Here is a 17,647-nt window from a genome sequence, read left to right as displayed (position 1 = left end):
TTATTATTATAAGTAGAGATTGTGAGGTAATATGGGTTTGACAAGTGCGACGAGTGGGTTTTCAAGAAAGAGATCATGTTTAGCCTCGGTTAAGGATATGCATGGCAAGGTAGGAGGGAGGCTCCAGGTGAAGCCTTGAAGAAGCCTAGCCATCAACATTGTAGTCATCAAAGAGCCTAGCTTAACAGCCGGACATCCTCGTCTCCCAGTACTAAAGGCTAACAAGTTCAACTCCGAATCATTTAAATCCACTTCTCCACCGTTGAGGTGGCGCTCCGGCTTAAACATGAGAGGCTCCTCCCAGGCTTTTGCATTCCGGCCAAGCCCGGCGCGGCTGAGCAGCACTTGACTCCCCTTGGGAATGGAGTAGCCACCCACTGCGGTGTCTGCTAGAGACACGTGGGGGAGGCGGAAGGCCTCTTTAATACACGCCTTGACGTAGTTTAGATTAGGCAAATCGGATTCCTCCACTAGCCTCTCCTTCCCAACCAGGGTGTCTATCTCTTTCACCGATTTTTCCAGTACTTTTGGTTGGTTTATCATCTCCGCCAGTGCCCATTCCACAGCGTTTGATGGATTATCCGTGGTTGCTAGCATCATTTCCTTTGACAAAAAAAAAAACATATTCTTTAGACCACCTCTAGAAAGAATAATAAGTTGGCTAGCATGAAAAATGGTTGCAATAGACTGGTTTTTCATGCATTGAGTGATTATCTCTGGGCCGGATTTTAGGACGTTCAAGATGTGTAACAGCACAAGGCCTCAAAATTTTGAGGGCCTCTAGTCTAACCCTAGTCAAATAGTTAGTATATGTATTTGTGATTATATGGGCTCAAAATTATGTTTTAATGACTTATCTAAATTCTACTACATATTGTTCAAAAAAAATTCTACTCTGTCCCTAATATTCATAGGAATAACTTTTCTTTAATTCACAGTTTATTTATATATACTTTGATAGAGCCTCACTTATTTACCAGCAGAAGACCAGGCCAATCAAAAAACCCGCTCTGATTCATTATCTAATTATATTCTACTTACCAGAACTTGTGTTTTGATCTCTGTATCACTCAACAATGGTTTTCCAGCATTATCCTTGAGCATAACAAGAACATCGAGGATGTCTTCTTCCACAGTTTTTATCCCATCTTTCCACATTTGCACCCTCGTGTCCACTTGGGTATCAAGGTGTTTCCTCATTACGGACATACCTTTCTTGATGATGCTTTTATAGCCGTCGATATCGAATACACTCAACCATGGGATATGATCAGAAACTCCCAATCCGTAGAGAGTTTGAAGAAGATCGAACATGGCCTTAAGGAGCTCTTCTTCTTCTCCGTTTCCAAAGAACCTCATGTTGAATACCATCTTGCTAATCACATTTCCACAGTACTGCCGCGAGACAATCCGCACGTTAACACCACGCATGCAGCATCGAGTGTAGATGTATTTAACGAGGTAATCGGCTTCTTCCGCCCTTTTATCGTGAAGCCAATGGAGTGTCGCCGGTGAAAGCACGTGAGACTGGAGAATTTTTCGCATTTTCGTCCATTTATCGCCGGGAGGGAGAAAGATGGAGGACTGGTATCCGTTGCTGATAAGATCGGCGGACATACAAACGGGCCTGGACGAGAACACCGTGCCTTGCTTCTTAAGGAACTCGCGAGCCAGCTCCGGGGAAGTCACCGGAATCACGTAAGTGGCCCCCAGACGGATGCATGCGATTTCGGTCTTCATTTCATCCATGAAGTTGTGTATCCACCGGAATGCAGGCTTTCCTGATCGGAGAATCTCCGGGAAAGATCCCACTAGGGGCCATGGTTTCGGCCCCGGAGGAATTGGCAGCTTTGACTTATTAGTTAGCCGCCTTTGACTTGTGATTCTAACAACAAGTAGTATTAATAATGGAAGAAAGATTGAACAAAATCTAATGTACTCCATAATACCATAGATGGGTGCCATTAATTAATTTGGTACTATACTGTAAAAGCATATGCAGCTTGCCCTATTTATAGATTCCATGTTGTTGATACGTAAACTTTATCACTCCTTTCTGTAATTATTGCACTTTGAAAATTGTAATACCTAGTAATCCCTCCCTCCGTCCCATTTTATGTGTCTGATTCGATAAAATAGGAAAGAGGGTATCTTTTAAACATCTTTCATATTAAATGTCGGGATTACGATTGATCAGAAAATTAATTATTCTATTAATGTCACCGATTATTATGTATATTGCACTTATGAAATTTTATAGTGATAATATTATGTAGCATTTAAAAATCTTTTACATTAAATGTCAGGGATTACGATTGATCCGAAAATTAATTATTATATTAATATCACCGATTATTATGTCTATTCATTGCACTTATGAAATTTTATAGTGATAATATTATGTAGCATTTAAAAATGATTCACATTAAATGTTATACGATAATTATTAATATTATTAGTTTTTCACGCGCATTGCGCGAATGAGATAATGTCCAATGTTTATTTTTAAATAAGTATTTCAAAGTATATCAATGCAAGATTATATAGGAGATGTTCATGCATATGTAATTGAAAGTTGAATTTGTTTATTTAAATAAAAAATTCAAAGTTTATGGATACAAGATAATATATGAGAGATTAATTATAATTGTCACTAAAATAAATGTTTGCAATTTTGTAAACTCATTGATCTAAATACTTAGTCTAAAAATAATAGTATAAATAAATACTACTTTTTCGTTTTAATTCTCTAAGTCTTTTTAATTCTCTTTCGGGTAGCATTGCCATTGTCGTTATCTTCGGTACTTATTTTTTTTTGTTTTGTTTTTTTTTTAAATTTATTTATTGGTATTTGGTAATGTGTCATGTGCAATTGAGTTATTGTAGTAGTATAGAGGGTAGTGTCATGCAATGAGATTAATTATGATGTAGGAAGTTGTTGATTTGTCTCGTTGTGTTTGTATATATTACTGAGATCTTAGTTGTACTACGAACTCTTGATCTTGCAAGTGCCTATTGCCCTATTGATATTTGACAGTGGTATAGTAGTTTTCCCCCCTATATGTTTCATGTGCTATGAGATGTGTGTCGTACATTCTCATGTGAAAGTATTGAACAAAATATTAATATTTATTATATTTGTAGAAGGCTAATGAGTAGTACATTCTGTTATAGTTTCATAACTTGTTTACTTGATAGTAACAACAATAACTTTGCAGGTAGTCCGAATACTGATGCTGCAATATGTCCAGTTTCATCAACAGTTTATACATCCATTTTGCACATGTTTATTTTGAAGTTCATATTTTTGGAATTAGTATGAATGAGTGTAGTACTTGATTTTTTTTGTGTGTGTCTTATTATTATTATTTTTTGTTGATTTGATACTAATCTTGGAGTACCCACTGATGCCTTTTCATCACAATGCATGCAGTTAAATAGTTTGTCACTTAGCTTTGTACATAAACATTTTTAAACAATGGCTACATCATATATACAAATTATATTTGTTGTCAAGATTGATGTTGATTTTGTCTTTAATCAAAGTAGCTTGATTGTAGAAAATGAAATGAATTGTAAATGTATATTAGTTCTAATATATTTAAAGTTTGCAAAATTAGAGTTGCAAAAATCCCGCCTAGGCGCTAGGCGCCGGTCGACCACCTAGCGTATCACTTTTAAATGGTTGTCTAGGCGGCTGACCGGCTAGGCAACCGACTAGGTCGCTTAAGCGCCGCCTAGACCGCTTAGGTGCTGACCGCCTAGATCTCTTAGGCACCGACTATGCCACCTCGTCAGCTGATTAGCTATTGTTCTTTTTTTTTAATGGATTATTTCACTCAAAACAACATCGTTTTGAGCGAAATAACCCTATATTGTACAAACTCTAGATATTTTTTAGGTTAATATTTAATATTTTAGTATTAACTATTAAAGTATTATATATAGTTTATAATTAAGGAAAATCGCATTTTTGGTCCCTCAATTGTTGCCCGATTTGCAATGTGGTCCCTCACTATCAAATTTATGTAATTGGGTCCCTAATAACCTTAAACTTTAGTCAATATTGCCCTCCGATCAAATTTGGCTCTAACTAGTGTTAAAACTATGGACATTTTGGTAATTTCCACTAAGTTTTACCCCTAATTTCCTCCTTCCTCCTTCATTGGAATAAGCCCTTCCCTTTCGTCCTCTGGTCAGCTTCGCCGACGCCGCAATGCCGAACACTATATGTTCCAACCCTATTTTCTCACTTCTTCATATCCCTATTTCTCTCCCCGTTCCTAATGCCGCATACAGCTCCACCGTGGAGTTGATTTACCGGCGGATAGGCAAGGCGGCGCTATGTCAGTGTGGGAAAACGTCGACATTGCAAGCTATGGAGCTAGAAACCAGCTTGAGAGTATACACCACGTAGGTAGTGGATACAAATAGAATGAGCCACACTATGAATTTGGCCATGGCTCGATTCTGTGACCCAGAAATTGAACGATGCATGCTGGAAGGAGGGTTCTTCATCTGATCCCATATTATTTTCTCAGAATCTTTATCTCTCTGTAACACCTTGATCGGCATTGTCTCAATATAATCGCTCAACCCAAAACCAGTTGGGTTGGAAACGATCGAACTTATAGAGTTACATCACCAATCGAAAACAATGATTTGTCCGGTGAAGATTACGGCAACGGCGGCAAAAATCAAAGCTTTCAAGAAAAAACACGGCAGATCTAAGGATAAGTTTAACACCTCGTTTTTAGGCATTATAGCCTAGAGTTGTAATAAGAACATTTTGTTTGGACCTTAGTTTTAAGATAGGACTGCTTCGGGAACGAAGCTTTCTTTTAAGGAGGGTAGATTGTAATAACCGAGATTTTCTGCTCCCGATGTTACTCCATTTGAACTCCCAATGTTATCTCTGTTCCTTCTTCAGTGTTCATTTGGTCCTTAAGCGATGTTCATTGATCCTATTCCCATGTTCATGTTCATTTGAGCCAAAAACCATATTCATTTGGACCTACTAATACGTATATATAAACATATTGTATACATATAGTATGTATTGTATGTATATGTACATTAGGTGTACGTATTTACATTATATAATTATATATACTTAAGATTTTTATGTATTACATATATGTGTATAATTATAGGTTGGATGTTGCATCTATTATATCATATATTAGGCAAAAACTTATGTGAGACGGGTCGGGTCGGGATGCAAATGTAATACTTATGTGCTCAAATGTAATACTAATTAGAAATAAATTTTTTGTTACTTATAAGGGTAAATGTAATACTTTTAAGAGAAAATACAATACTTTTACATTTCGATTTAAAAGTATTAAATTTTCCCTCAAAAGTATTATATTTTCCCTTATAAGTAAGGAATACTTGTCAACATTACTTATTATGAAAAATGTATTACTTTTTCTCTTATAAGTAACAAAAATTGTATTCTTGATTAGTATTATATTTGAGCATATAAGTATGACATTTGCACATATAAGTATGTCATTTGCATGTTGATTCGACCTGACCCGACCCGTCTCACGAATAAGAATCCATGAGACGGTCTCACACAAGTGTGACCCTATATATTATTATTATATTATTATTATTATTGTTATTAATTATGGAATTCAATTAACCATTCAAATTCTTGAAACCACCCTCACCCTTCATTTCCTTCATTAAGGCCACTAATGGCCATTTTAATGTATAACCTCCCCATCACTCCATCCTTAATCATTTTTAAAGTGGGAGATCAATTCCCCTCCAGCCTCCTTCCAGTTGGCCACCCCAGCGTGTTTTTTTTTCTTTTTAAAGTTTAATTTTTAAAATTTTACTTTTAAATTATATTATTAAAAATTATTTTAAATGTCAATTCATCGTCCACGTAAGCAGGTTACCTGATGAAATGGATGGTAACCTGCTATCAGGTGAAATTGTATGTATTTGGAGTGTTCAGTGGCTTAATTGCATTTTCAGGTTACATTCAGTGGCCAATTTGCACCTTATTCCAAAAAAAAACAAAAAACAAAAAACAAAAAAAAAAAAAACAAATGCCAGAGCATTCTTTTAAAGGTATGTATTGGATAAACTCCTCGGGACAACAAAAAACTCATTCCTTATGCAAATATAATTTCTCCTCTCTCCTCTCTCCTCTCTCTTCTCTCCTATATTCCAAATCACCATCTCTCACTTCCAACTCATCCTAAAAGCCATGAAAAAACTTCTAGTATGGATACTCTTATAGTGGCAAATAATTGTCCACGCTAGGCTCTTGAGTAATACTACACGTACTCCCATATACTATCATATTTTTTACTCGTTGCTTACATGTCACTCTTTGATTCATTCAAAAATATGTAGACCACAATTTTTATTAGTTTCTTTTCATCTTTTTCAATAAAATCAAGACACGTGACAAGAGTTTTACTCCATTGGAGTACCTATATCATTTTCCCTAGCCTCCTCCCGGACACAATGCACATGTCAGAGATTTAGGTGATGTGTATGCTTCTTCTGATCATTAGCTTTTTAAAAGGTTAATAAACCATTGATTCCACGCATGATTTGGGTATACGTACGGTATACTATATTCTTAATCAGATTACACAATCATAGTATGGTTTTGTCTGTGAGGAACAAAATTGTTGATCGGGTTCTTGATTTCATGTTGAAATTAGTGTTCATTTGCGAATTATTAATCTTCCATTTGTGTAAACTTCAATTCTTATCAAAAAATTACTTAAAGAAATCATGCTACACAAATGTTTAAATAACTTATTTTTATACAACAACGTCCTTATAAGAGTTGTTCCAGAAGAGGTTCCACTGAAACTCGTTTGAATTATTTTTATTATGCAAAATGTGAATATTGAAGTAATTTTTTTTAAAAAAAAATCAAAAATCTTTTAATTTTTTAAATCATTATAACTTTTACATAAATTTCAAAAATTAACATTGAACAATGTATTCTGTCTCAATATATTGTATAGATTAGGGATAATACAGTTCATTACTAAAATAATTAACATTTTTCATATTTAATTTAGCTTACTACTAATTGACAGAATATATAACAGAAAAGGTAGGGGCATATGAATCATGTGTTTAGTAAAGTATTGATGCATGGCAGCAACAAAATCATTAAATCAGGCTGATGTTGTGTTGCTCCAACCAAGATAATGACCACATGCCCACCATAAACGTTCAATCCTGGATATATATATATATATATATATATATATATATATATATATATATATATATATATATATATATTTATTTATTTATTTATTTATTTTTCTCCTTACCAATAATTACACAAGACTAATCGACTCATATATATTCTTTTCCAATAAAATTACTTTTTTTTTAAGAGAATAAAGTTACTTTTTAGTTTAATATATTCCAATAACAAAAGAATATAATAATCAGTCTGCAACGTAAGGTAATTTATTCTACGCTAATTTTTTTTTAACTAAATAGACTCATGAACTATTCATGAAAATGCATTTAACCCATCTACTACAAAAGTTTTAGTTAGGCTCTTGAACTTGAAAAAAATAATACAATTAAACCTTTTTATAGAATTTTCAAAAAAAAAAAAAAAAAAGCCTTTTTATAGATTACCCTCAAGTAACTAGTAAAAATTAGTTGACTTGACATGGACAGAAATCCTTAATGATGAAGTGTAATGTATTTAAATAAATACATAATAATATTGTTTTTAATTGTTGGTTGCAATGGCAGCGTTGTTAGTTAAGATGAAAGAGATTTCCCATGGAAGAGGTGATCGAGTGAGTGTGGATTATGATTCTCGTACATAAATAGTTAAAAGTTCAATTCTAATTAACATTCTCTCGAGGTCGAACTTATTGAATAGGGTGATTAGACTCTATCTAGTGCGATTAAACTCAGGAGGTTTACCTAGTGCATACCATTGGACTTATTTCATCTCATCCACACCTCTAAGTTGGTATATTATTATTTTTGCGCGTATTTGACTATTGCGTAAACTTGTTATTCACACATTTTGGTCTCAATCAGTACACATGTAATTAATAAATTAAAAATAAATAATTTCTATTTTTAAATTAAAGTCATATCAAGTAGCATTTTTGTTGGCAAAATAGTTAGTATCAAATGTAACTTTTTAATTTTAGTAAATAGCATCATGACATTTTTTTAGGGTGATAGCACATGTGTTTAATTAATTACATTGCGATGGTGAATCGAACATGCATATAATGAATGTAAAAGAATAAAAATAAAAAATTGTAGGATTTCTTATAAATCACGTAATTTGACAAAAAATTTAATACAAATTAAACACTTAGAGCAATCATCATTTTCCTAATAAGTGTAATTATCATTATGATGAAATCACGTACCCTCCGCATTTACTGTCACTATCAAGTATTCATCAAAAGCTACACGAAAAATCAATATTGCATTGATGGAAATTACGCGAAATTATAATATTTTATTGGCAAAGGTGTCAAATAGTCCCATGTATCACTCGTAAATGTTCAATTAACCTCTTGTTCTAAAATAAGATTTAATTTGGTCATATTATTTACTTTTAATTTACGGAAAAATTTGTAGTCACTATCTAAAAGTACGTTCTGAGTAAAGCTTGTCTTATAACATTAGTCGTTAAATGACTATAAAGAGGTAAACGAGTTTATGTTGTCCATTGGTGACTAGTCCAAATCGAGAAAACCAACATGCATTTTTAATAGAGAATTAAACTTGAAACCTTATAATTACTAAATCAATTGTGTCACTATCTCATTGGGGGTGCCCACCATTTTTGTCCTTACCCTATCAAAAAGTGAGAAGGGAATATACATTTAAAACATCACTGTTTATTGTCTCCTTGAAATAACATTATTTCATCCTTGAATTGTCTCATGCTCCCCATTATCACCTTATCCAAAAATTGAACTAAATGAACTTTTTCTTCCCAATTGCACAAATATGGCTCTCCATAAATAGAAAACAATCATCATTGCCTCCACTATGCGTCTATGCAGTGGCACAAATGTAAAAACACGTGAATTCTAGAATCTAGATACAGACACAAAACTTTAATACGGAGTATTAAAGAATAGAAAAAAAAAAAAAAACTATAAACGTGGCACACTGAATCTGTCTTGAATGGCTAAATAAATCAAATATTGGGAGAAAAATATAGAGTTAATTTCATTTTTAGTTCTAAATTTATAGGCGATAGTCTATTTTTAGTTTTTTTTTTTTTTAATTAGAACATTCATTTTTTGTCCTAATACTCTATAATAAAACAGTTTAATAGTGATTAAACACAATGGCGTTCCGGTCTTCAACTATGATTTTTTTAAAAAAATTAAACATAAAAAATATAGCCGGTCAAGTTTCTTTGTATAAAAACAGATCAAAATGCCATTATATTTAACATATTTCAACAATTTTGTTGTCAATGACCAAAATTGGTCATGTCACAATAATACTAGAACCAAATAAAGTTGTTTTTATTAAAAAAAAAAAGATTAAAAGTGGGCTGTCACCTATAAATTTATGACCAAAAATAGAATTAACTCAAAAATATATTACTTAACATAAAACATTAAAATAAGAAGTAGCAATTTTGATTGAGTAATGCTACACATAACACACCCTTCTTATATCTTAATTTCAATCTTTTCCTCTAGTAGTAACATAATGTAATTTAACTTTTTAATATTTGATGTACTCAAAAAAAAATTTTAATATTTGATTATTAACTAAATTCTTTTTTAACTAATCGTAAAGTTAGCCAATTCATATATATCCAATGGAAGCCAAATCATATATATCCAATTGTATGAAAAAACCAAATCCTCGTTCTAATTTTATTATGTGGCTTGCTATTTGACTCATAAAATAACAAAATTATAAATTTTTATTATTAATGAGAGAATTTTTTTTTGAATAATGAAAATTTAAGGAAAAGAAAATAGAATATATGTTTACTTGCATATTTGAAAAACATAATATAGAGATATAGAGAATGAAAAAGTGAAAAAAGGAAAAAAAAATGTTTACTTGTATATTTAGAAAACATAAAATGTAGAATAAATAATGAAAAATTGAAGAAGAACAAACTAAAAAAATAAAAATAAAAATAAAAATAATTGGAAGTAAATATAGCTAGCCTAAGCTTTAGGCTATCTAGTCTTTTGATAAATTTAGGAAGGGTGGTGGTGGTGATGTTGTGGTTGTATTGTGGTGTGGTGTGGTGGTATTGGTGGTCGTTTGGTGGTTGTGGTGGTAGTAATAATAATAATCCGGAAATTAATTTTAAAAATAAGAGAAGGAAGAGAGATGAAAAATAAACTCTGAAAAATGTCATCCTATTGAAAAATTATAAAGACATTTTCTGTCAAATTGAGCATTTTTTCCATTGACCATAATGCATATTTTTCTTTGGCTTCATTTTTTTTTTTTTTGAGTACCCAAACATTGAAAATTTTGGAAAGTGACTTCCGAAAGTCATTTTTCGGATTTCCAAACAAATCCTAAATTTTACACCCTTCCTAAATTGATCGCATAATATTTATTTAATTTTTGCATTTTGATTATTAAGTAGATTTTTTTATTGAAGAAATTGTTAAATAAGCCTCCAAAGTCGAATAAATAGTGTAATTAAACCTCTTAATTAACAAAAAGTTATGTGTAGACCCCTTGATTGCCAATAAAGTGCAATTGAATTATAATCTTACATGTTCAATAAGTTAATGCTGATTTGGCGATAATTGAACTTCTATATGTGCTTTTATTCAAATATAATGTTGATTTGATATATCCATTGAAAAAAATATTTATGGTATGGTTGGCTAGTTCATGGGTTACATGTGATTATAACAATATAACATGTTTTGATACTATATCTGGAGTTAAATATTAGAAGATAAGTTTAGAAGAAAAAAATAACATTTTCTTATAAAAATTAATATGGGTAAATCACATTTTTTTGTCCCCTAATTATTTTTGAGTCATAAATTTAATACATATGTTTTCATTTTTACAAATTTGATCCTTTTTTTAGTACTACACTCAACCTACTGAAGCACAACGAGTCAACAGTTGACTCCACTGAGGCTCAAACCCACTCCCATCATCCATGTGAAAGTCTTAATCGGGACACCGGATGCCACTTGACCACAAGGTCTTTGGCTACAAATTTGATCCTTTAATTGTTAAATTAGTTGTAAATTTAAACTTGAGCATCAAATTTCATTTGTATTTAAAGTTTTATGATTGCACATTTGTAATTTTCAATCTATTTCCCTTTTTTTAATTTTTTTTTAATAGAACTCAAGATACAAATGGAGTTTAACATTTTACTACTATAAAACAGGTGTTCACTGACATACCTTTTCGGCGTACCAATTATTTTTCGGTAACTAGTGATGTTTAACAATGTGTAGTGATTGAATTCTAGAGAAAAAAAAATCTAACATTATACAAAATACGCCATTAGTTCTTAAAAAAAAAAAGATGCAATATTGATATTAAAAAAAATTGACAAATCAATGTATGTGCTTAATTTAAAATTTATTTTCAAAATAATTGGCAACAATTTTTAAAAAATACCAATGTTTGGTGGTAGACATATCAAATGTCTATAAGATCAAATGTCAACCATGATATCAAATCATTAAAAGTCTATAGTGCTCATCACAAGTTTATAAGAAGAAGAAAAACTTCCATATGTAGTATAACATAAAAATAGAGAAAGTAAACAATGCAAAAAGAAAGAAGAAAAAGATCAAAGGAGATGGTAGGAGGAGAAGAGTTGAAGATTAGAGAAAACGATGAAGAGAATTATCAATTTTTTGGGGTTCGAAGTAAAACTAGGGTGTGTTTGGTTGGTGGGTTTAAGCATAAGGAATGCGTATAAAAGTTAGGGGTGGGCACTTCGGTTCGGTAAAACCGAATCGAACCAAACCGAACTGTACCGAAGTAGTTCGGTTCGGTTCGGTATAAACTGAAAGAACCAAATGGTACTTAATATAGAGAAACAGAACGGTTCGGTTCGGTTTTTTACCGAACCGAAAACCGTTCGGTTTTTTAAATATATATAATAAATAATAATAATTAATATTGATCCATGATGAGGGGATGATGGATGAACAAGATATTACTTTACAACTTGGATTGGTGTGTTAATTTTGTGTTTGAATTGTTTTGTTTTTTTATGTAATATTTATATTTTAGACTTTGGATTATGCGAATATGTATTGTTTGGCAGTGTGTTATTTGGAAAATTAGTAAATGTTGAAAATTGAACATCCTAAACCGAACCGAATTCCGAACCGAAACCGAACCGAACTTTATTGTAAAACCAAATGGTATCATTTTTTGTAATACCGAAATACCGAAACCAAAACCGAAACCGAAAAAAAAAAAAATCGAACCGAATCTCGAAGTGCCCACCCCTAATAAAAGTGATTGTTAGTGGTTGGTTGATAGGTTTTGAAAATGCTACTATGGGTTTGGAATACCCCATAAATGAGAAAACTCATACCCTTATTAAATAAGGGTATCATTTCCCTTCCTCATTTCTTCCCCAACTATTAAAAATCATTCTCATTCCACCCAACTATCAAACATGCTAAATAATTTCATCAAAACTCATTACCCTTACCAAGTATTTGATACACAATTCCGATTCCGATTCCCATGTGCGAACCAAACGCACCCTAAGAGATTTATTTTTGCTAGTGCTCATCACAAGTTTAGCGATGTAATATTTTTTTAACATCGTCAAAACGTCAATAAGTATGTTGATAATGTAATCAGTGACAAAAAATCAAGTTTAGGGCTTATTTCAGTACGTTGGTGATAATTTAATTAGTTGAAGGATTGCATTTATAACTTGTTGAAAAATTAACGACTATATTTATAAAAGTTGTAGAAGAGGCACTAAATTTAAAATTTAGAAAGAATAGAAGTACTAAAAATGCAATTTTTACCTTTTATTAGACTATATATATATTTGGTCTTTGGTCCTTTTCCTATCATGAACTTTACTATTTAATAAACATTTAATTCAATTTACTTTAACTGTCATTTAGTTTCCATTAATGATTATTATGTAATCTAGTGTGTGTATATCTATACTATTCAGAATTATTAATTAATAAATAATATAATATTTGGAGTTTTTTTTTTTTTTTTTGAAAACGAATTTGGAGTTAAATTTAAGAAGAAGAAGAAGAAAAGAAAAACTGGTATAGCTACCTGTGCTGCACACCACTCAAAGAAGACGCTAACGATCCTTACGACTTGCCTACTTTCTCTCTCACCTACGTATGTAGTACACAGAATACAATACGCAAATTGCACGCACTTTCTCTCTAAAACGACAAGGGGAAATGAAGAAAAAGATGTCAATAAAGGGGAGTAGAGAAAAAGGGCAAAGGCCACTGCCTCTTTGTTTTTTCTCAAACTAGGCACCAAAATCCACCAACACCTCTGATCATTTTTGTTACCAAAACCCTAAAGTTTCCATCTTTCTTCTTCTTCTTCTTCATATATACCCTCACTCTCTCTCATCCTTCTCATTTCTTCCCTAGATTGTGTTGTGTGTGTTTATTGTAGCCTTCCTTCTGTATACATTTGGTGTGTGAGAATCCGCATCCGTTTATATTTACTAGCTTCAGGGATCACCCAATTGATCTTTGGTGTCTGTATAGGGTGATAAAGATTGAGTCTTTGGAGGAATTCAGGAGAGGGTGTTTGTCTTGACTGATAAGATATATAGAATTCTTGAATTTTAGAGTCTTTTTTGCATTTTGGGTTTGGTTCAATGGCTGCTGGTGCGGAGGTTTCTGATGAGACAGCACTGGCTAAGGCCCCTGCTGTTGAGAATTCTTCTCCATTGCCCAACACTGCTGCTGATTCCAACAAAATTTCTGATGCTGCTTCTGATCTTAGCACCAATGCCAAATCTGAATCTGTGATGAATGGTGATAAGGAGTCTGATTCTGATACCAACTCCAATTCAGGGTACCAAATGCAGGATATTGTTGATATGCTCAAGACATTGAAGTTGAATCCACTGGCAAAGGAGTTCTTCCCTTCTTCCTATAACCAAGAACAGAAGCTGGTCAATAATTTTGTGGGAGTTAATAAGCGTCAGGGGGCTGATGGTTTGCCTAATAACCGAAGGGTATAAATTCAGTTCTCCATACTGATTGGTTTTCCTTTTCTGTTGGTTGTTGAAATCAGTCATTATTTATTCATTTTTCTTTATTTTTGGCTTTTCTTCCTAGCTTAAAAAATCTCATTTCATTTTTTTTTATCTGTTTAGATTTCCAGGTCTGATACAATTTATTCCTTATAGTTTTATGTGATTAGATTTCCATTTTGATACTTTTAGCAATGAGAACTGAAATTACACTGCATTTTGTACAAAGGATTGGATGCTTTTTGTGAATTTTGTTCATATGCTTTTATGTCTTGTCAGCAACTTCATATTGCTCTTATAAGTGTTGGTTTACATGTAAATTTAACCATTTTTAAAGTGTGGATAATTGAAGAAACTCTGTTTTATGTTCTTTTTTGGTGGGATGGGGAGCGTGATTGTAATTGCATATAATACTTTATCTGATGAATTGTAGTTCTATTGTGTTTGGCTTAGCTGTTTTTATTTTCATGGAAATGATAATTATTCTGAATTTAGCTATCCAACATTGGTCATTTCTATCACAGCAGTATAAATTTTTGTAGCCGAAGTGAATAATAAATTTTTGTAGCTGAAGTGAATAATAAATTTTAGTTATGATATCTTTACTGATATTAAGATTGTATGGATAGGGAAACCTGATTATTGTTGGATTCAGGTTTAGTCTTTTTTGTAATTGTTTTTATATTGCAGACAACCCTTTCTTTGAATTCAGTTTATGGCTATTACTTTTGGTCATCTTTCGTTTCACAATTGCTTTGCTTATACAGAGAGGAAACAACCAGAACCAGGGCAGAAGGAGAATGAATAACAGAGCTTTCAATGCTCAAAGAGAAGATAGCATCAGGCGAACAATTTATGTATCTGACATTGATCAAAATGTAAGTAAGCACGAGGTTTTCCGTTTAACTTTACATGAATATTGCAGTTTGTACTAGTTCTTACGCCTTTTTGACTGTTATTTAGATCACTGAAGAGCAACTGGCTGCACTGTTTAGTGCCTATGGACAAGTAAGTTACTTTGCTCATATAGTGTCAATCTTCTTCATATATAACATTGTAACGTATTAACTTGTGTTATTTTGAACTGTCCCTTTTTTTTTTTTGTCTTAAATAAATATTTTGCCGTTAGTTTTGAAGACTACATGTAAATTGTGGGGAGACACCAATTTGACGGGACTGGGGATGTGAGGCCCTATTTGTATTGTTTTTAAGAAACTTGAGAATACTACAGGTAGAGGTGGCTTAGGTCTTATTTCCCAAAATTGGAACTGAGATTTAAACTGAGGTGGCTAAGACCAGACTCTTATAGAATTGAATATATTTCTATTGAAGGTATTTTGCTTAATATTCTTTAATAGTAATACTTATTTTAAGTTATACTAGTGAAGAAACTTTTCGACCGTGCCTTCTTTTCAGGTTGTTGACTGCCGCATTTGTGGCGATCCTCACTCCCGTCTTCGCTTTGCTTTTGTCGAGTTTGCTGATGAATGTAAGTTGGCTCTACTTTCTCTATCGTCCACTGCTAGAACTTTCCGTCCATTTTTTTTTTTTTTACTCACATCTGTGCCCTCTGAAATAAATTTCAACAGACTCTGCAAGAGGAGCGCTTAATCTCTCTGGTACGATTTTAGGTTTCTCGCCACTGAAGGTCCTGCCTTCGAAAACTGCCATCTTACCTGTGAACCCCACATTCCTTCCGAGGGTATGTGATAGGATTAGTATATAGAGGATTGTGGAAAATATTGGTTTCATTTATTTGTCACCTTTTATTTATGTGGAATTGTTGTTCATTTGAATAATTTATTTTACCTTTTCTTTGTTTTGCTTGTTCCTTGATCGATAGTCTGAGGATGAACGTGAGATGTGTGCTAGGACAGTTTACTGTACCAACATAGATAAAAAGGTATTGGCTTCTATCTTTATGGTGGACCTTTCTGTACTTTACTCGATCATGCTTTTAGTGTAAATGGAAGTCGTAACAGATTAATGCACTCGGTTGAGCAGGTTACTCAAGCTGATGTCAAGAATTTCTTTGAAACAAGATGTGGTGCGGTCAGTATGACGTTTTGATGCTCCGAAATTCAGTGCGTATATGATCTATTTTGCGTATACGCAATGTTCGTTGACATTGAATTTGTATTCAGGTTTCTCGTCTAAGGCTTTTGGGGGATCAGGTGCACTCAACCCGCATTGCTTTTGTTGAGTTTGTCCTGGTATGCTTACTCATATGTCTCCCTACTACTATTTCCGTTGGTTCATGCGTTTTTTTGTTTCTTTCTTCTCCCAAAAGGTTGAATTCTCAACCCCAAGGCATCCCGGCCTGACAAAGTATGTGGGAGGAGATAAATCACGGTAACTCAGTGGCTTAGTAGACGGGGACAAGGCTCCCACACTGTCTGCTGATTTTCGAACCTTGATTTCTTCTCCCAAATACTGCCCCTACTGAACCAGTGAGCTAAGCCCGTGTGGGCTTTTTTGTTTCTTTCTCTCTCACTCAAACATCGCTCCCGTGATTTGTTGGTTGAAAATATAAATCACGAGGCATGTGAGGTATGCTGATAGGCCCTTGATACTAACTAACGTGCAGGCTGATAGTGCGATTCTGGCCTTGGATTGTTGTGGCGAAATATTGGGATCCCAACGCATCAGGTTTCTTGATTCTTTTTCACTTAGAATAATTTTCTCCATATATATGCAACAAGCCCCTAAGCCTTCCAACCGAGCATATGCAAATTTTCTTCTGAAGTGAGTAAAACTTAGCTTGCTAATTAAAACTGTAGGGTGAGTCCTTCGAAGACACCAGTGAGGCCACGGGCACCTCGAGCTGTTATGGCTTAGCGATCTGCAAATGCTCGAGGTCTAGATGAGATATGGCGCAAGCCAGGCAGCCAGCCAGCCCCGCATGGTAGATACTTCTTCAGTACGTTATGGAGGATGGTGATCGAACTTTTGTTCTGTAATTCCCATGTTTTCTTTTTCTGCTAGAAGCACATTCGCTTTTGCAACTGAACTATGACCAGTTTACCTGCTTTAGCTTCACTGCTGAAGTTTCAATGAGAATCTTTCAACTTTTTACTATACTTCTTTTGCCTCATCAATCAATCATTTCCATATACAAATGTATGAATCATATATGGCTTTCGCTAACACTGCCCTTTTACCACTGTTCTCATACTTGTGCTGCTTAATTAATGGTCAGTGGCACAATTCTTATGTTTGATGTTTGTGAAATTTTGTAGTGCCACTGACCAAACTTGTATTAGCCATACTAATTCAGTTAGTGCTGCAGTATGGTCGGGAGGAGGGAATTAGGGTGGAAAAGAATTGTAATTCGGTGAAAAAAGAATAAAGTGTAAATTTAAATTACTTGTTTGGTAGACATGAATATAATGATGGGGAGTTGAAAGGGAATAAGTGAATAAA

General features: G+C 33.3%; 2 protein-coding genes across 2 annotated transcripts; one reads left to right on the top strand and one right to left on the bottom strand.

Moving 5' to 3' along the window:
- LOC116011392 (phenylalanine N-monooxygenase-like) lies at window positions 1-4,575 on the bottom strand. The gene is made up of 4 exons (XM_031250958.1): window positions 4,393-4,575; window positions 4,254-4,342; window positions 1,042-1,885; window positions 1-603 (listed from the first exon to the last, which is right to left on the bottom strand). Exons 1-4 carry the CDS (start codon window positions 4,573-4,575, stop codon window positions 7-9), a joined length of 1,713 nt encoding a protein of 570 aa, XP_031106818.1. The 3' UTR covers window positions 1-6.
- An 8,739-nt stretch (window positions 4,576-13,314) lies between these two features.
- On the top strand, window positions 13,315-17,304 carry LOC115999963 (polyadenylate-binding protein-interacting protein 8-like). The gene is made up of 10 exons (XM_031239946.1): window positions 13,315-14,206; window positions 14,992-15,102; window positions 15,188-15,232; window positions 15,641-15,713; window positions 15,814-15,926; window positions 16,068-16,127; window positions 16,229-16,276; window positions 16,369-16,437; window positions 16,812-16,873; window positions 17,005-17,304. The coding sequence occupies exons 1-10, from the start codon at window positions 13,844-13,846 to the stop codon at window positions 17,060-17,062; spliced, it is 1,002 nt and encodes a 333-aa protein (XP_031095806.1). The 5' UTR covers window positions 13,315-13,843; the 3' UTR covers window positions 17,063-17,304.
- Window positions 17,305-17,647: the final 343 nt, after the last annotated feature.

This window comes from Ipomoea triloba, chromosome 1 (genome assembly GCF_003576645.1).
Source record: "Ipomoea triloba cultivar NCNSP0323 chromosome 1, ASM357664v1".
Lineage (NCBI taxonomy): Eukaryota > Viridiplantae > Streptophyta > Magnoliopsida > Solanales > Convolvulaceae > Ipomoea > Ipomoea triloba.
This window is presented reverse-complemented; position numbering and strand designations above follow the sequence as displayed.

Coding starts and splice junctions, on each gene's coding strand:
- LOC115999963 (XM_031239946.1), top strand. CDS start 13,844: ATGGCTGCTGGTGCGGAGGTTTCTGATGAGACAGCACTGGCTAAGGCC. Junction 16,128..16,228: donor GTACCAACATAGATAAAAAG/GTATTGGCTTCT, acceptor TCGGTTGAGCAG/GTTACTCAAGCTGATGTCAA. Junction 16,438..16,811: donor CTTTTGTTGAGTTTGTCCTG/GTATGCTTACTC, acceptor ACTAACGTGCAG/GCTGATAGTGCGATTCTGGC.
- LOC116011392 (XM_031250958.1), bottom strand. CDS start 4,575: ATGCCGATCAAGGTGTTACAGAGAGATAAAGATTCTGAGAAAATAATA. Junction 1,886..4,253: donor AGAAATAGGGATATGAAGAA/GTGAGAAAATAG, acceptor ACTTGTTGTTAG/AATCACAAGTCAAAGGCGGC. Junction 604..1,041: donor AGATCAAAACACAAGTTCTG/GTAAGTAGAATA, acceptor TTTTTGTCAAAG/GAAATGATGCTAGCAACCAC.